Below are 16,776 nucleotides of genomic sequence, written 5' to 3'. Positions count from 1 at the left end.
CTAGACATTAACAGAGAGGCCTCCTCACCTTACACTTCAGATCACTGCTGAGATGGTCTAACGTTAGGCTTTCTCTTACACAAATTATATTTCTTCTTTGCACTGTTTCAATGTCTTTTGTATCAAAAAAGGAGGACATTAAAAATATCTTATTTATATGAAACCTAGATGACAAGTAAGATTGCAAAGATTTATTTCCTGAAATTTTGTAGGAACTAGGCCAATAGCCTAATGATTTAGGTGTGATTTCAGCCAAACAGTTTTAAGTATTTTCTTTGCTTCTCATTTTCAGGAAGATATCCTTCTCTTTTGAGGTCCAAGGAAGAAAAATCTATTTGCAATTTCTAACAGTATTTTAGTCCAGTCATACACTGATTTCAAACTAAAATGACATTCATTTTATAATTTTAAAAATCATATACATATATTGTTATGTGTAGATGGAACATTGTCCGGGGTAAATCATATATTAGGGCACAAAAAAAGTCTTAATAAATTTAAGGAGACAGAAATCACATCAGCCATCTTTTCCAACCACAACGGTATGAAACTAAATATCAATTACAAGCAGAAAGCAGGATAATTCACAAATATGTGGAGATTAAGCATCATGCTATTCAATAACCAATGGGTCAAAAAAGAAATCAGAAGAAAAATTAAAGTTACTTGGGACAGATAAAAATACAACATACCAAAACTTATGGAATACAGTAAAAAAGCTCTCAGAGGGAAGTTCAAGTGGTAAATGCCTAATTGAGAAACAAGAAAAATCTCAAACACATTCACTTACACTTACAGGAAGTAGAAAAACAAGAACAAGTGAAGCCCAAAGTTAGCAGAAAGAGGAAATAACAAAGGTCAGAACAGAAATAAATAGACTAAAAAGACAATAAAGAAAAGATCAATGAAACTAAGACCTGGTTTTTTGAAGATAAACAAAAAGATGATGCTGTTAAAGTGCTGCACTCAATATGCCAACAAATTTGGAAAACTAAGCAGTGACTACAGGACTGGAAAAAGTCAGTTTTCATTCCAATCCCAAAGAAAGGCAATGACAAAGAATGTTCAAACTATAGACAATTGAGCTCATTTCACATGCTAGCAGGGTAATGTTCAAAATCCTTCAAGCTAGGCTTCCACAGTATGTGAACCCACAACTTCCAGACGTACAAGCTGGGTTTTAAAAAGACAGAGGAACCAAAGATCAAATTGCCACCATACACTAGATCATAGAGAAAGCAAGGGAATTCCAGAAAAACATCTGCTTCATTGACTATACTAAAGCCTTTGGACTTCCCTCATAGCTCAGTCAGTAAAGAATCTGCCTGCAATGCAGGAGGCCCAGGTTCGATTCCTGGGTCAGGAAGATCCCTTGGAGAAGGAAATGGCAATGCACTCCAGTATTCTTGCCTGGAGAATCCGTATGGACAGAGGAGCCTGGCAGACTACGGTCCATGGGGTCACAAGAGTTGGACGCGACTTAGTGACTAAACCACAAAGGCTTTGATTATGTGCAATATAACAAACTGTGGAAAATTCTTCAAGAGATGGGAATACCAGACATCCTTACCTTTCTCCTGAGAAATCTGTATGCAGGTCAAGAAGCAACAGTTAGAACCAGACATGGAACAATGGACTGGTTCCAAATTGGGAAAGGAGTACGTCAAGGCTGTATTTTGTCACCCTGCTTATTTAATTTATATGCAGAGTACATCATGCGAAATACCAGACTGGATGAGCACAAGCTGGAATGAAGATTGCTGTGAGAAATATCGACAACCTCAGATATGGAGATGATACCACTCTAATGGCAGAAAGCAAAGAGGAACTAAAGAGCCTCTTGATGAGGGTGAAAGAGGAGAGTGAAAAAGCTGGCTTAAAACTCAACATTCAAAAAACTGAGATCATGGCATCCTGGCCCATCACTTCACAGCAAATAGAAGGGGGAAGAGTGAAGCAGTGACAGATTTTAATTTATTGGGCTCCAAAATCACCACAGATGGCAACTGCAGCCATGAAATTAAAAGACACTTGCTCCTTGGAAGAAAACCTATGACAAACCTAGACAGCATATTAAAAAGCAGAGACATCACTTTGCCAACAAAGGTCCACGTAGTCAAAGCTCTGGTTTTTCCAATAGTCATGTACAATGTGAGAGCTGGACCATTAAGAAGGCTGAAAACTGAAGAATTGATGCTTTTGAACTGTGGTCTTAGAGAAGACTCTCCAGAATCCTTTGGACTGCAAGGAGAGCAAACCAGTCAATCCTAAAGGAAATCAACCCTGAATATTCACTGGAAGGACTAGTGCTAAAACTGTGATATGTGTGAAGCTCCAATTCTTTGGGCACCTGATGAGAAGAGCCGACTCACTGGAAAAGACCCTGATGCTGGGAAAGACTGAAGGCAAAAGCAGAAGGGGGAGGCAGAGGATGAAATGGTTAGATGGCATCACTGACTCAATGGACTAAGCAAACTTCAAGAGATGGTGAAGGACAGGGAAGCCTGGCATGCTGCAGTCCATGGGGTCCCAGAGTTGGACACAACTTAGTGACTGAACAGCAACAACATAAACTTACAGTATTGCAAATGATGAATACACATTCACTCATAATGGGCCTCCTCACAAAGTTTAATTGCCAAGTTCTGCCATAAACAAACAACTGCATGTATTTCCTCACAGCATTACTGAGCCCTGCTAGTTCAGTTGGCTTTGTGGTCGAATGGGAAGCTTCCTGGTCACACTGCTGCATATTGAAATACAGATTTAGCTATCCAATTTAGGAGTCGAGAAGCACTGTGTTTATTTGATGTTTTACCTATCATACTATAGCTTGTATACATTTTAAATAAAAATGTGACAATGTTCATGTAGTGGGCTGTACAGATGAAAGACCCCCAAAACTATACCTTAACAATGGTGAAAAATTATGTGTACTTTTCAACAATGTTTATTATGAAGCTTTTCAAATATATAAAAAATATTGAACAGTAGAAGATACAATGATTTTGTCTTGCTTCCTTTATCTCCATTGTACAGATTCATTTTGTGTGTATGTTTTATCATTTATCTATATGTATACATATATGTATGAGAATACGTATATATAGTAAAATCTATACACAGCTCTTTGCTGAACCACTTGAAAGCAGTTTGTGGCTTTTTAAACAGTTTATCCATAAATATCTCAGCCTGCTAGGACTAATTTATGTAAATCCCATGTATGGTGGCTGAGATGTTCACACATATCAAGCAAGCATCTTGCATTCTTGACTAAGGCAGGAAGGTGCTTTGTTGTGGTCTGCAGAGAGACCCCTGAAGTTGGGAAGCCCTTTGAATCCTTGCTGGGCCACTTATTAGCTCTGTGGCCTGAGGCAAGTGTCCTACTAGCTCTGATGATGATGGCAGTGGTGGTGATAATGAAAATGATTCTGCAGCTTAGCAATTACTTAATAGACCTCCCTGTGCACCAGGGTTTACTATCTTAGGTTCTTTCCTAGGGGTGACATCACCAAGATGGCAACACAGGTCATGCCTGATTTTACCCCCCTCCTAAGAAGGAGAGAGTCCCTTGGACAACAAGGGAGATCAAACCAGTCAATCCTAAAGGAAATCAACCCTGAATACTCCTTGGAAGGACTGACGCTGAAGCTCCAATACTTTGGCCACCTGAATCGAAGAGCTGACTCATTGGAAAAGACCCTGATGCTGGGAAAGATTGAAGGCAAAAGGAGAAGGGGACGACAGAGGATGAGATGGTTGGATGGCATCACTGACTCAATGGACATGAGTTTGCGCAAACTCAGGGAGATAGTGATGGACAGGGAAGCCTGCCATGCTATAGTCCACATGGTCGCAAAGAGTCAGACATGACTTAGTGACTGAACAAGAAGAAGGACAGTTAATATTCATGAACAAAGCAGCACTGAGGGAATTCTAGGACATACCGGGGGTGCTTCAGCTTCACCCCACTGCCAGAGACTAAGACAGGCTGCGTTGGAAGGCTAAGAAAAGCAACTACATGCTGTCAGCCTTGCCTTTCCCCCAGGTCAGCCCACCACCCCACGGGCCCCAAATTCCCCCAGTGGGAAACGAGAGCCAGCTGGACATCCCCCCCATCCCAGCATGGTGGGTCACTTTGTGGGGGCCCCCACTCTGATCGTGCCTCATGAGGATCGCAGAGGGAATCCGTGGGGTTTGAATCTGGGAATCTGACTGTGATGGAAAAGGTGGGAGGGGCTTGCAACAACCAGCGCTGGCCCCTTGGCAGCCTGAGTTCCTACCTGCCGCCCCCAAGCAGTGATCCCAACCAGCAGCGCAGTCTGAGCAGGGAAGTCAGCGGGGCGCAGGTCTGCCTGACTCAGGACCTCAAGTGAAGAGCCTTCGCAGCTCTGTAACCAGGTCTGTCTCTTCCCCTCCACCCTGAGTCTTAACCCACCTACTGCTGAGCGTTAGCTCCTGGCCCTGCCGACCAGAGAGCCAGGTGGGAACACTTCGAAGCCGCGAAGCCCAGCATCGCTGAGCAAAGAGGCCAGCAGGCAGAGCTGATCATCGGGTGCAGCAGAGCCAGCAGCACGGCTCAGCCCAGGAACTTGGGGGTTGGGTGGGGGGGTGGAGGGCTGAGTCAAGACCGCTAACAAAGAGCCTTGCCAGACTGGGAAGTGGTTCTCTGCTCCTCCCAGGCAGGAGAGATGGTTCATAGCACGGATTACTGCTGGCCCTGCCCAACCAGAAACCTTCCGGAACACCTGGAAAGCTGTTTGCAGAGAGCTCTCCTGCTCTGTCCAGGAAAGTGTTATTCGCTCAGTCCTGTCTGACTCTTTGCAACCTCATGAGCTGTACCCCACCAGGCTCCTCTGTCCATGTGGATTCTGCAGCCAAGAATACTGGAGTGGGTTGCCATTTCCTTCTCCAGGGGGCCTTCCCGACCCAGAGATTGAACCCAGGTCCCCTGCATTGCAGGCAGATTCTTGACTGTCTGAGCCACGGGGAAGTGCAGCTAATTCATAGCTCTGCCTACTGCTGAGGGAGCTTTGGGTTCTTCCTGACCAAGGAGCCAGGCCTGAGCACCTGGGAGACAGCGAGGACCAGCATCACTCGAGCAGAGGGCCTCGCCAGAAGCTCCACAGGTCTGCAGAGACAAGCTAGTGACCCCGTCGGAGCAGTCTGGTGCATAAATCAGCCTGGTTAGCTCCCTAAACCAGCAGTCTTCAACCTTTTTGGCACCTGGGACAGGTTTTGTGGAAGACAATTTTGCCATGGACTGGTTGGGGGTGGGGGATGGTTTCAGGATGATTTAAGCACATCACATTTATTATCTACTTCATTTCTGTTATAACATCAGCTCCACCTGAGATGATCAGGCATTAGACCCTGGAGGTTGGGGACCCCTGTCCTAAACAAGAGTCTTCTCAGCTTTGAGGTGTGCTCTGCATCCTGACTCCGCACCCCTTACCCCCCGAGCAGAGAAGCTAACCTGTAGCCCTGCCCGGTGCCAAATGCCGCCTCCAGCTCTGCTAACTGGGAAACCTAAACAGAGTTCCCAGGAATCTCAGTAGTTCACGCTGGCAGCCCTGGTTCCAGCAGCATCTGAGTGGAGAACCCAACCAGCAGCTCTGCACCTGAAGGGAGCCCCAGCTGCCCAGGGAGCTTAGTGAAGAAGTCTGTCTGGTTTGATTCCCAGAGAGCCTCACTGTCCCTGGAGACTGCTCTGTATGCAGCCTCAACCATGCAGGGAAGGTAATTTATTGCCATACCCAGAGCTGAATCCAGCCTCCAGCCTGTGAACCTAACCAGAGCTCCTGAGAATCTGTGTAGCCCATCTTGTAACTCCAATTACAGCAGCACTGAGTGGAGAACCTGGCCAGTGGCCCAGCCCATCAGGAGAGCTAGGATGCTGGCCCATCAGGCCAGGGAAGCTGCCCGATTTGATCTGCAAACAAGAGCCTTGCCAGACCTGGGGCCTGTGTGGGGCCCTGCCTGGTCAGCGACAATAACTCATAGCTCCACCCACGGCTGAATCTAGCTATCAGCCTACCTGCCCAGGGGACCTAATCAGAACACAAGAAGCTATGTACAGTCCTGGTTTAAGTACCGCATGAACAGATTCCCTGTCTGCAGAGAAAAACCAATGGCCCAGTCTGGTCAGGATATTCAGTGCACAGTCTAGCTTGATTTGGGTCCCCAAACAATGAGCAGTGCAGTCCCTTGGGCCCTGCTCTGCTGCCTCCCCTGAGCAGGGAAGCCAATTTATAGCCCAGCTGACTACAGAATATAATACCTAGTCCCCACCATCTGGAGAGGCCAGGTAACCGCAAAGCCCATTCTATAGTCTTTCTGGGCAGGGAACCATCAGTCCCATGCAATATTTTCAGCCACTGGTATGCCTCCCTCTCCATGACCTCAGAGCCTGGGCAGGAGCCTTGTCCAAAACAGACACTGATAGCAAGCCCTACCTGCCCAAGTATCTTACCAGCAAGCATGTCCAGAACACTAAGCTGAGCAAACTAGTAAAGAACTGCCCCTTCCAAAGAGAACCTGCAATGGCCTAGGAAAGAAAACACTCAAATGCATAGATAGCAATGTAAGGAATCAAGGGTAAAAAAAAAAAAAAGAAAAATCAAGTAAATATGAATCACTGAAGGAAACTAATAAAACTCTAATAATTCACCCCAGAAATGGAGATCTATAAAGAGCTGGACAAAAACTCAGAATAACCCTCTTGAAGAAGTTTAATGAACTACAGGAACACACAGAGAACTATGTGAAATTAGGAAAACAATGCAAGAAAAACAAGAAGTTCGACAAAGAAACAGTAGGCATAAAACAAATAGAAATCCTAGATCTGAAATATATGATGACTGAAGAATTCATAGAGAGCTTCAAAAATGGTCTCAACACCAGAAACTATAAGACTCCTAGAGGAGAACATAGGCAAAACACTCTCCGACATGAATCACAGCAGGATCCTCTATGACTCACCTCCCGGAATATTGGAAATAAAAGCAAAAATAAACAAATAGGACCTAATTAAACTTAAAAGCTTTTGCACAACAAAGGAAACTATAAGGTGAAAAGACAGCCTTCAGAATGGGAGAGAATAATAGCAAACGAAGCAACAGACAAAGGATTAATCTCAAAAATATACAAGCAACTCCTGCAGCTCAATTCCAGAAAAATAAATGACCCAATCAAAAAATGGGCCAAAAAACTAAACAGACATTTCTCCAAAGAAGACATACAGATGGCTAACAAACACATGAAAAGATGCTCAACATCACTCATTATCAGAGAAGTGCAAATCAAAACCACAATGAGGTACCATTACACGCCAGTCAGGATGGCTGCTATCCAAAAGTCTACAAGCAATAAATGCTGGAGAGGGTGTGGAGAAAAGGAAACCCTCTTACACTGTTGGTGGGAATGCAAACTAGTACAGCCACTATGGAGAACAGTGTGGAGATTCCTTAAAAAACTGGAAATAGAACTGCCATATGACCCAGCAATCCCACTCCTGGGCATACACACTGAGGAAACCAGATCTGAAAGAGACATGTGAACCCCAATGTTCATCGCAGCACTGTTTATAATAGTCAGGACATGGAAGCAACCTAGATGCCCATCAGCAGATGAATAGATAAGAAAGCTGTGGTACATATACACAATGGAATATTACTCAGCCATTAAAAAGAATACATTTGAATCAGTTCTAATGAGATGGATGAAACTGGAGCCCATTATACGGTGAAGTAAACCAGAAAGATAAACACCAATACAGTATATACTAACACATATATACGGAATTTAGAAAGATGGAAACGATAACCCTATATGCAAGACAGAAAAAGAGATACAGATGTATAGAACAGACTTTTGGACTCTATGGGAGAAGGCGAGGGTGGGATGATCTGAGAGAACAGCATCGAAACATGTATATTATCAAGTGTGAAACAGATCACCAGCCCAGGTTGGATGCATGAGACAAGTGCTCAGGGCTGGTGCACTGGGAAGACCCAGAGGGATGGGATGGGGAGGAAGGTGGGAGGGGGGTTCAGGATGGGGAACACATGTAAATCCATGGCTGATTCATGTCAATGTATGGCAAAAACCACTACAATATTGTAAAGTAATTAGCCTCCAACTAATGAAAAAAAAAAGGTCTCAACAATGCAGGAAAAAAAAAAAACATTGAACTAGCAGACTGGATATCTGAAATTATCCAGTGAAAGGAGCAAAAACAAAAACAAATGAAAAATAGTGAAGAAAGCCTATTGGACTAATGGAACACAATAAAAGAAAATGGTACGTACATTATGAGAATTCCTGAAGGACAGTAAGATAGGGACAGAAAGTATATTTAAAATGTAATGGCTGAAAACTTCCCAAACCTATGAAGATAAATGGACATGCTGATCCATGAATCCTAAAGGACCCCAGATAGATTGAAGCCAAATAGACGGCACTAAGAGACATTATAATTAAAATATCCAAAGACAAAGAATTATGGAAGCAACAATAGAGAAGAAACAAGTTACATACAACGTTACTCCCACAGACTACCGGTGGGTTTCTCAACAGAAAAAAATTTTTTTAAATTTATTTTATCTATTTATTTATTTTTCCTTTTTTGTTTCTTAGTTTCAAACCATTTTGTTGAGGACTGACTTTCAATAGTCCACAGTGAGGGAGCTGCTCTGCTAGGTATGAAACCCCGACCCAGAAGCAGGTTGTCTACGAATGGTTTAGCACCAGGTTCCCCAAGAATGTGCAGTGCATGACGGGTGAGGGGGCAGCCACCTTTCCAGCAGCACCCCATGTCCCAGGAGGAAGGGCTTTCCACACTGGACTCCGGTCTCGACATGTGGCTGGGTGCAACACACCGCTACCCGAGGGATGTGGGCCTCAACAGAAAAGTTTTAAGGCAAGGAGAAAATGGGATAATACATTCAAAATATTTTAAGAAAAAGTGTCAACCAATAATTATGTACCCAGCACAACTTTCCTTCAAAATGAAGTAGAGACATGTACACCCATGGCTGATTCATGTCAATGTATGGTAAAAACCACTACAGTATTGTAAAGCAATTAGCCTCCAATTAAAATAAATAAATTTTTAAAAGAATGAAGTAGAGATAAAGACTTTGCCAAACAAACAAATGCTTGTATAAGGAAAATCAACTACTAACCCCACTTTACAAGAAATGCTAAAGGGAGTTATTTGAGTGGAAGTGAAAGGATGCCATTTAACATTATTAAAGCACAGTAAAAAACTAAGCTTCCCTGGTGGCTCAGACGGTAAAGTGTCTGCCTGCAATGAGGGGACCTGGGTTCAATCCCAGGATCGGGAAAATTCCCTGGAGAAGGCAATGGCAACCCACTCCCGTACTCTTGCCTGGAAAATCCCATGGACAGAGGAGTCTGGTAGGCTACAGTCCGTGGGGTCGCAAAGAGTCGGTCACGACTGAGTGACTTCACTTCTTCACTTCAAAGCATAGTAAGGTAGTGTGAAACTCACTGGTAATGGTGAATATATAGTCAAACTCAGTAATATGGTAATGGTGGTGTGTAATTCATTTACACCTCTAATTTAAAAGTTAAAAGATGTGAGTAAAAATTATGACTACAATGATCTTTTATGAGATACATGAGATAAAAATATATAATGTGTAACATCAAAACCTAGAATGTAAGGAGAGAAGTAAAAGTGTAAAATTTTAGGAATGCTATTAAAGTTAACTTAGTATCAGTTTAAAATAGGGTGTTAATTCAGGCACTCAGCATTCGGCAGCAGCCACAGCGCAGATCAGACTTCACCGGCTCGCAGCTAGAGCTCCGCGCCCTCCGCAACAATGTCTGACAAGCCCGATATGGCTGAGATTGAGAAGTTCGATAAGTTGAAATTGAAGAAAAAGGAAACGCAAGAGAAAAATCCACTGCCTTCGAAAGAAACGATTGAACAGGAGAAGCAAGCAGGCGAGTCGTAATGAAGCATGCGCCGCCAGCATGCACTGTACATTCCACAAGCATTGCCTTCTTATTTTACTTCTTTTCCCTGTTTAACTTTGTAAGATGCAAAGAGGTTGGATCGAGTTTAAATGACTGTGCTACCCCTTTTTACATCAAAGAATGGAGAACTACTGACAAAGTAGGCCGCGCCTGCCTCTCCCATCTGCCTATGTGGCTGGCAGGGAAGGAAAAGAACTTGCATGTTGGTGAAGGAGGAAGCTGGGTGGGACGACAGTGAAATCTAGAGTAAAAAGCTGGTCCAAGGTGTCCTGAGGGCTGTAAAATGCAGTTTAATCAGAGTGCCATTTTTTTTTTTGTTGTTGTTCAAATGTTTTAATTATTGGAATGCACAATTTTTAAAATATGCAAATAAAAAGTTTTAAAACCTGAAAAAAAAATAAAATAGGGTGTTAATTCTAAGATAGTTTATGTAAGCTTCATGGTAGCCACAAGGGAAAAACTTATAGTAATTACACAAAAGAATATGATAAAGAAGGCATACTGATACCAAAAAACATCAAAACACAAAAAAGACTGCAGAATAAGAAGGAACAATGTATCTAAAAATCAGCCAGAAAACAATGAACAAAATGGCACTATTAAGTTCTTAAGTATCAATAATTACTTTAAACATAAATGGATTGCATTTTCTGATCAAAAGACAAAGAATTAAAGGATTAAAACAAAAACACAAGATCCAATGATATACTACCTACTAGAGACTGACTTTAGCTTTAAAAACAGATACAAACTTTAAGAAAAGGATAAAGATATTTAAAGCAAATGGTAACAAAAAAAAGAAAAGAAACCAGGACTAGCTATACTTGTATTAGACAAAATAGAACTTTAAAAGAAAATACAAAGCAGGTCATTATATGGTAACAAAGTTGTCAATCCTTCAAAAAGATACAGCAGTTTTAAAATTTATGCTCCTAGTACTGGAGCACATCAATATGTAAAGCAAAACTAATACAGCAAAAGAAGAAATAAACAATAAAAAATAGATGAATTTTTTGGTGGAACACTCTCAACAATGGATGGATCATTCAGACAGAGAATCAATAAGTAAACAGCAAGTTTGAACAACACAAGCAGACCTCACAGATGTGTATGGAACATTCTAACCAACAACAGAGCACACATTCTTCTTAAATGCACATGGAACATTATCTAAGACAGACCGTATGTTAGGCCATAAAATAAGTCTTAGCAAATTCAAGAAAACTGAAATCATACCAAGTATCTTCTCTGACCACAATGTCATGAAATTAGAAATCAGTAACAGGAGAAAAACTGGAAAAACCACAAACACATAGAAATTAAACAACACTCTTCTGAAATATCATTGGGTCAAATAATAAAGAAGAAACTGAAAAGTACCTTTTGGTGAATGAAAATGAAAACAACATATTAAAACTTATGGGATACAGAAAAAGCAGTTGTAAGAGGAAAGTTCATAACAATAAAAAAAAAAAATCAACCTAAGCAACAAGAAACATGTCAAATAAACAACTTAAATCTAATGCCTCAAATTAGAAAAAAGACTAACCCCAGTTTAGGCAAAGGAAGGTAATAATAAAGATCAGAACAGAAATAAATAGAGAACAAGAAAACAACAGAAAACAGTAACCAAATTAAGTGTTGGTCCTTTGAAAATATAAACAAAATGGACAAAACTTTAGCTAAACAAACCAAGGAAAAAAATAGAGAACCCAAATTTAAAAGTTATAAATGAAAGAGGAGACATTATAACTAATATCACAGAAACACAAAGAGTTATAAGAAGATTCTATAAAAAATTAAGTGCCATACAGTTTAGAAGAAATGGAAAAATTGTTAGAAACATACAACCTATCAAGAATGAATCATAAAGAAATAGAAAATCTGAACAGACTAATTACTGGTAGGCAGATTAACTCAGTAATAAAAAATCCCCCACAAAGAAAACCCCAGAATCAGATGGCTTCACTGATGTATTTTAACAAACATTTAAAGAATTAAATCTTTCTCAACCTGTTCCCAAAAAAGTGAAGAAAAGGGAACACTCTTAAATTCATTTTATAAGGACAGTATTACCCTGACACCAAAGCCAGAAAAAGACACTACAAGAAAACTACAAGCCATATCCTTAATGAATACTGATGTAGACATCTCAATAAAACACTAGCAAACCAAATTCAATAGTATATTAAAAGGATCATTCACAATGATCAAGTAAGATTGTCCCACGATACAAGGATGGTTCAATACTTGTAAGTCAATCAATATGATATATCATATTAATAGAATCAAAGAAAAAAATCAAATGATAATCTCAATAGATGCAGAAAAAGCATTTGACAAAATTCAACATCTATTCATGTTAAAAATTCTTAACAAATTAGATACAGAGGGAACATAGCTCATGATACTAAAGGCCTTATATATCATGCCACAGTTAACATCATACCCATTGGTGAAAGGCTGAAAACTTTTCCTCTAAGATTGGAAACAAGACAATGGTGTCCACTCACACCACTCCTATTCCACACAGCATGGACTCTTAGAACAATCAGGCAAGAAAAAGATAAAAGGCATCAACACCGGAAAGCAAGAAGTAAAATGGTCTCTATTTGCAAATATATAAAAAGTTGTGAAAACTTCACCAAAAAATGTTAAAGCTAACCAATAAATTCAGAAAAGCTGCAGGATTCAAAATTAACATATAAAAATCAGTGGTTTTTCTATAAACTACTACTAATTTATCTGAGTAGGAAATAAAATGATCTCATTCACAATAGCATCAAAAACAATACAGTACTTAGTAATAAATTTAACCAAAGAAGTGTGAGTTCTTGGCACTGAAAACTGCAAGACACTGATAAAAGAAACTGAAGATTCAAGGCACAAATGAATGGAAAGGTATCCTATATGTTCACGGATTAGAAAAACTGTTATTGTTAAACTATTCATAACCCAAAGACAGATTCAATCCAATCCCTATTAAGATCCCAATGGCATTTTTTTTTTCACAGAAATAGAAGAAACCATTCTAACATCTATCAGTTCAGTTGCTCAATCGTGTCCGACTCTTTGCGACCCCATGAATCACAGCACGCCAGGCCTTCCTGTCCATCACCAACTCCCAGCGTTTACTCAAACTCATGTCCATTGAGTCGCTGATGCCATCAAGCCATCTCATCCTCTGTCGTCCCCTTCTCCTCCTGCCCCCAATCCCTCCCAGTATCAGGATCTTTTCCAATGAGTCAGCTCTTCGCATGAGGTGGCCAAAGTATTGGAGCTTCAGCTTCAGTATCAGTCCTTCCAATGAACACCCAGGACTGATCTCCTTTAGGATGGACTGGTTGGATCTCCTTGCAGTCCAAGGGACTCTCAAGAGTCTTCTCCAACACCACAGTTCAAAAGCATCAATTCTTTGGCGCTCAGCTTTCTTCACAGTCCAACTCTCACATCCATACATGACCACTGGAAAAATCATAGCCTTGACTAGACAGACCTTTGTTGGCAAAGTAATGTCTCTGCTTTTTAATATGCTATCTAGGTTGGTCATAACTTTCCTTTCAAGGAGTAAGTGTCTTTTAATTTCATGGCTGCAATCACCATCTGCAGTGTTTTGGAGCCCCCCAAAATAAATAACATCTATATGGGACCACAAAAGGCCCAGAATACCCAGGGAAATCCTGAGAAAGAATAACAGATCTGGGGACATCACATTTCTTGATTTCAAGCTATATTATAAAGCTATAGTAATCAAAATAGTATGGTACTGGCATAAAAATACATGCATAGACTAGTGGGACACACTTGACAGCCCAGAAATAAGTCCATGCATATATGTAGTCAGGCTTCCTTGGTGGCTCAGTGGTAAAGAATCTGCCTGCAATGCAGAAGATGAGAGTGTGATTCCTGGGTTGGGAAGATCCCCTGGAGGAGGGCATGGCAAACCCCTCCAGTATTCCTGTCTGGAGAATCCCAAGGACAGAGTAGCCTGGTGGGCTACAGTCCATGGGGTCGCAAAGACTCGGAAATTACTGAAGCAACTGAGCACACATGCGTGCACATATACGCAGTCAAGTAATAACTGACGGGAGAGGAATACTGTGTGTGTGTGTGCATATATATATATATATATATATATATATATATATGTACTTAGCACATATACACAGTCGACTATAACTGACGAGAGAGGAATACTGTGTGTGTGTGTGTGTGTGTGTATACTTATGATACTTTAGAAGTCATATATAATTTACAAATGCCGTATATAAACATTAAGAAGTATTGGAGAAAAATAGCATTATATAATATTCTCAATAAGTAGATGTGAAATGAGGGATACCGTTGACTTGCTTCCACCCCAAGGTGGACTGGAGATATCTGTGTGTCCAGGTGGAATTTATTCCTGTTTTAACCACATTTCCCCTGCTTATAGGTCATTGGGTCTGAAGTCCATTAGAAAAGGCTCACTTGACCAAGGGAGATCCCCTCTGTGCGACACTGTGGAGATGTGGCCCCATCACTTGTTAACTACGGTAACCGTGCACCAGGGTGCGCACCCTCATGTTTGTCTAGGAAAGGACTCAGCGAACAGGCATCTTCAGGGATGCAGTGAGGTCCAGGGGGCAGGAAACCATTCAGGCCCCTTGTGGGCAGAGCAGGATGGCCAAACCCAGCCGTTTCCTTCCTGTGCACACAGAGAAAGTGCTCTCTGCTTGATCTAGAGTCCCAGCTAGTCTCCTGGGAGCAGGGGCAGCTTGGTGGCACACAGCTTTCTGCAGCAGATGGACAGAGTGCCCTGCAGGCCTGGCCTGGAGGTTGTCCAGGCTCTGCCTCCCATCACTGAGGCCCTTCAGTCCTTCCTTTATTCCTTCCTGCCTCCCTTCATGGCCCACTGTTTACCGCTCCCCACCCTGGGTCCAGATAGCAGAGACAGAGAGAGAGGTCATAGGTCGAGGTCGCTCACTGGGAAGGGGCAGGTTCCCGCTGAGGGCCTGCAGACTTCGTCGCCACCACTGACTGCAGCAGGGGCGACAGTGGGTCCCTCGCCCCTCTCACATGGCCTGCTGAGTGGTTCTCAAACTCTGAGGCCAGTTGTGCTTGACATGCGGGTTGTTGTTTTTTTTTCCAGAAGCAGGTGTTTACTGGGCACCTGCTGTGGGCAGACGCTGTGACAGCCACACTAATGCATATTATGTGGATCCTCACACACACCCCCTTCCAGACTACCCCAGGAAGAAGGTGACTCCCTCGAGGTGACAAAATCCTGACTCATGGAACCTAGACTTCCTGTATCTGAGTACAAAGAGGGAGACAGAAATTCTCTGAGCATAAAATTCTGGAGGATCCCGGAGCTCATTCTCCCAGCATAAAGCCAAGAATCCAGTGGAAAGTTCCTTAAAGTCTAAACAATGTTTGACCTTCCATCTGGGTGGCTGGAAGGTCAGTGGTGGGAGAGAGAAGTCCAAGTCTGAGGCCCTTTAGCAAGAGGTTCTTTTCCTATCTTTCTTGGGGACAAGTGAGAAATACAGAGTTTCCCTTTGTATGTGTATGTGTATATTTCCCTTCATATTTGTCAGAAAGTTGACATAAGATATACAGATTACATGACCAAAAAAACCTGGCAGAAAATATATCATAATGCTCTGTTATGGTGGTAGTAATTTTTTTTTAAATCTCTAATTCCCCAAAATATTTTGGGTAATGTGGTTTGATTATTTTCTAATAAAAATGTAATAGAAACTTCCCTGGTAGTCCACTGGTTAAGACTTTGCCTTCTAGTGCAGAGTGTATGGGTTTGATCCCTGGTCAGGGAGCTGGGATCCCACATGCCTCATGACCAGAAAAGCAAAACATAAAATTGAAACAATATTGTAACAAATTTATTAAAGATGTTAAAAATGATCCACATTAAAAAAATCCTTAAAAAATCTAATAAAATTTTTAATGAAAATATCAAACTGAAAAACTAAAAACAAAACTACCATGTGACCCAGCAGTTCCACTCCTGGGTATATGTTTGAAAAAAACACAAAGACACTAATTCAAAAAGATACGCACCCCCCAAAATTTAAAAAGATATGCACCCCAATGTCCATAGCAGCAAAATTCACAATTGCCAAGATATAAAAGCAATGTAAGTGTCCATCAACAGATGAATGGATAAAGAAGATGTAGTATAAATACAGAGTGGAATACTAATCAGCCATAAAAAGAATGAAAATTTGCCATTTGCAGCAACATGGATGGAGTTGGAGGGCATTCTGCTAAGTGAACGAAGTCAGACAGAGGAAGACAAACACTGTACGATGTCACGTACCTGTGGAACCTAAAAAACAAACTAGAGAATATAACAAAAAAGCAGCAGACTCACAGATACAGAGAACTGGTGGTTACTGATGGGGAGGGAAGTGGGGAGGGGTCATATGGGGTAGGGGGTTAAGAGGTACAAACTATTAAGTATAAAATGGGCTACAAGGTATATTGTACACCATGGGAAATACAGACAATATTTTATAATAAGTATAAATGAGTATAAAACTGTGAATCACTATATCATACACCTGTGACTTATATAATATTGTGTTATCAACTATACTTCAATAAAAAGGATACCTAATTGGGAGCTAACAAAGAATACATTAACACAGAAGGAAAATTAAAGTAGGTCTTTCAGCCCGGTGTTTGAAGGTTCAGCCAAACAGGACCTAGTCTGGATCGGTGGGATCGAGACCCCCCCAACTCCTAACTGCTGGCTCCCAGAAGCCTTCT

General features: G+C 41.5%; 2 protein-coding genes across 2 annotated transcripts in view; one reads left to right on the top strand and one right to left on the bottom strand.

Annotated features, from left to right (window-relative positions):
• FAM124A (family with sequence similarity 124 member A) overlaps positions 1–16,776 on the bottom strand; it is a 111,682-nt gene that overhangs the window by 39,802 nt on the left and 55,104 nt on the right. The gene's annotated exons all lie outside the window — the stretch shown is intronic.
• Positions 9,778–10,307, top strand: LOC122447516 (thymosin beta-4-like). Its single transcript, XM_043478162.1, has one exon. It carries the CDS (start codon positions 9,849–9,851, stop codon positions 9,981–9,983), a length of 135 nt encoding a protein of 44 aa, XP_043334097.1. The 5' UTR covers positions 9,778–9,848; the 3' UTR covers positions 9,984–10,307.

This window comes from Cervus canadensis, chromosome 9 (assembly GCF_019320065.1).
Source record: "Cervus canadensis isolate Bull #8, Minnesota chromosome 9, ASM1932006v1, whole genome shotgun sequence".
Taxonomy (NCBI): Eukaryota; Metazoa; Chordata; class Mammalia; order Artiodactyla; family Cervidae; genus Cervus; species Cervus canadensis.
Note: the sequence above shows the minus strand (reverse complement) of the source record. Positions and strands in the feature narration are given on the sequence as shown.

Bases quoted from the DNA above. Each gene is read 5' to 3' on its own strand.
- LOC122447516 (XM_043478162.1), top strand. From the start codon at position 9,849: ATGTCTGACAAGCCCGATATGGCTGAGATTGAGAAGTTCGATAAGTTG.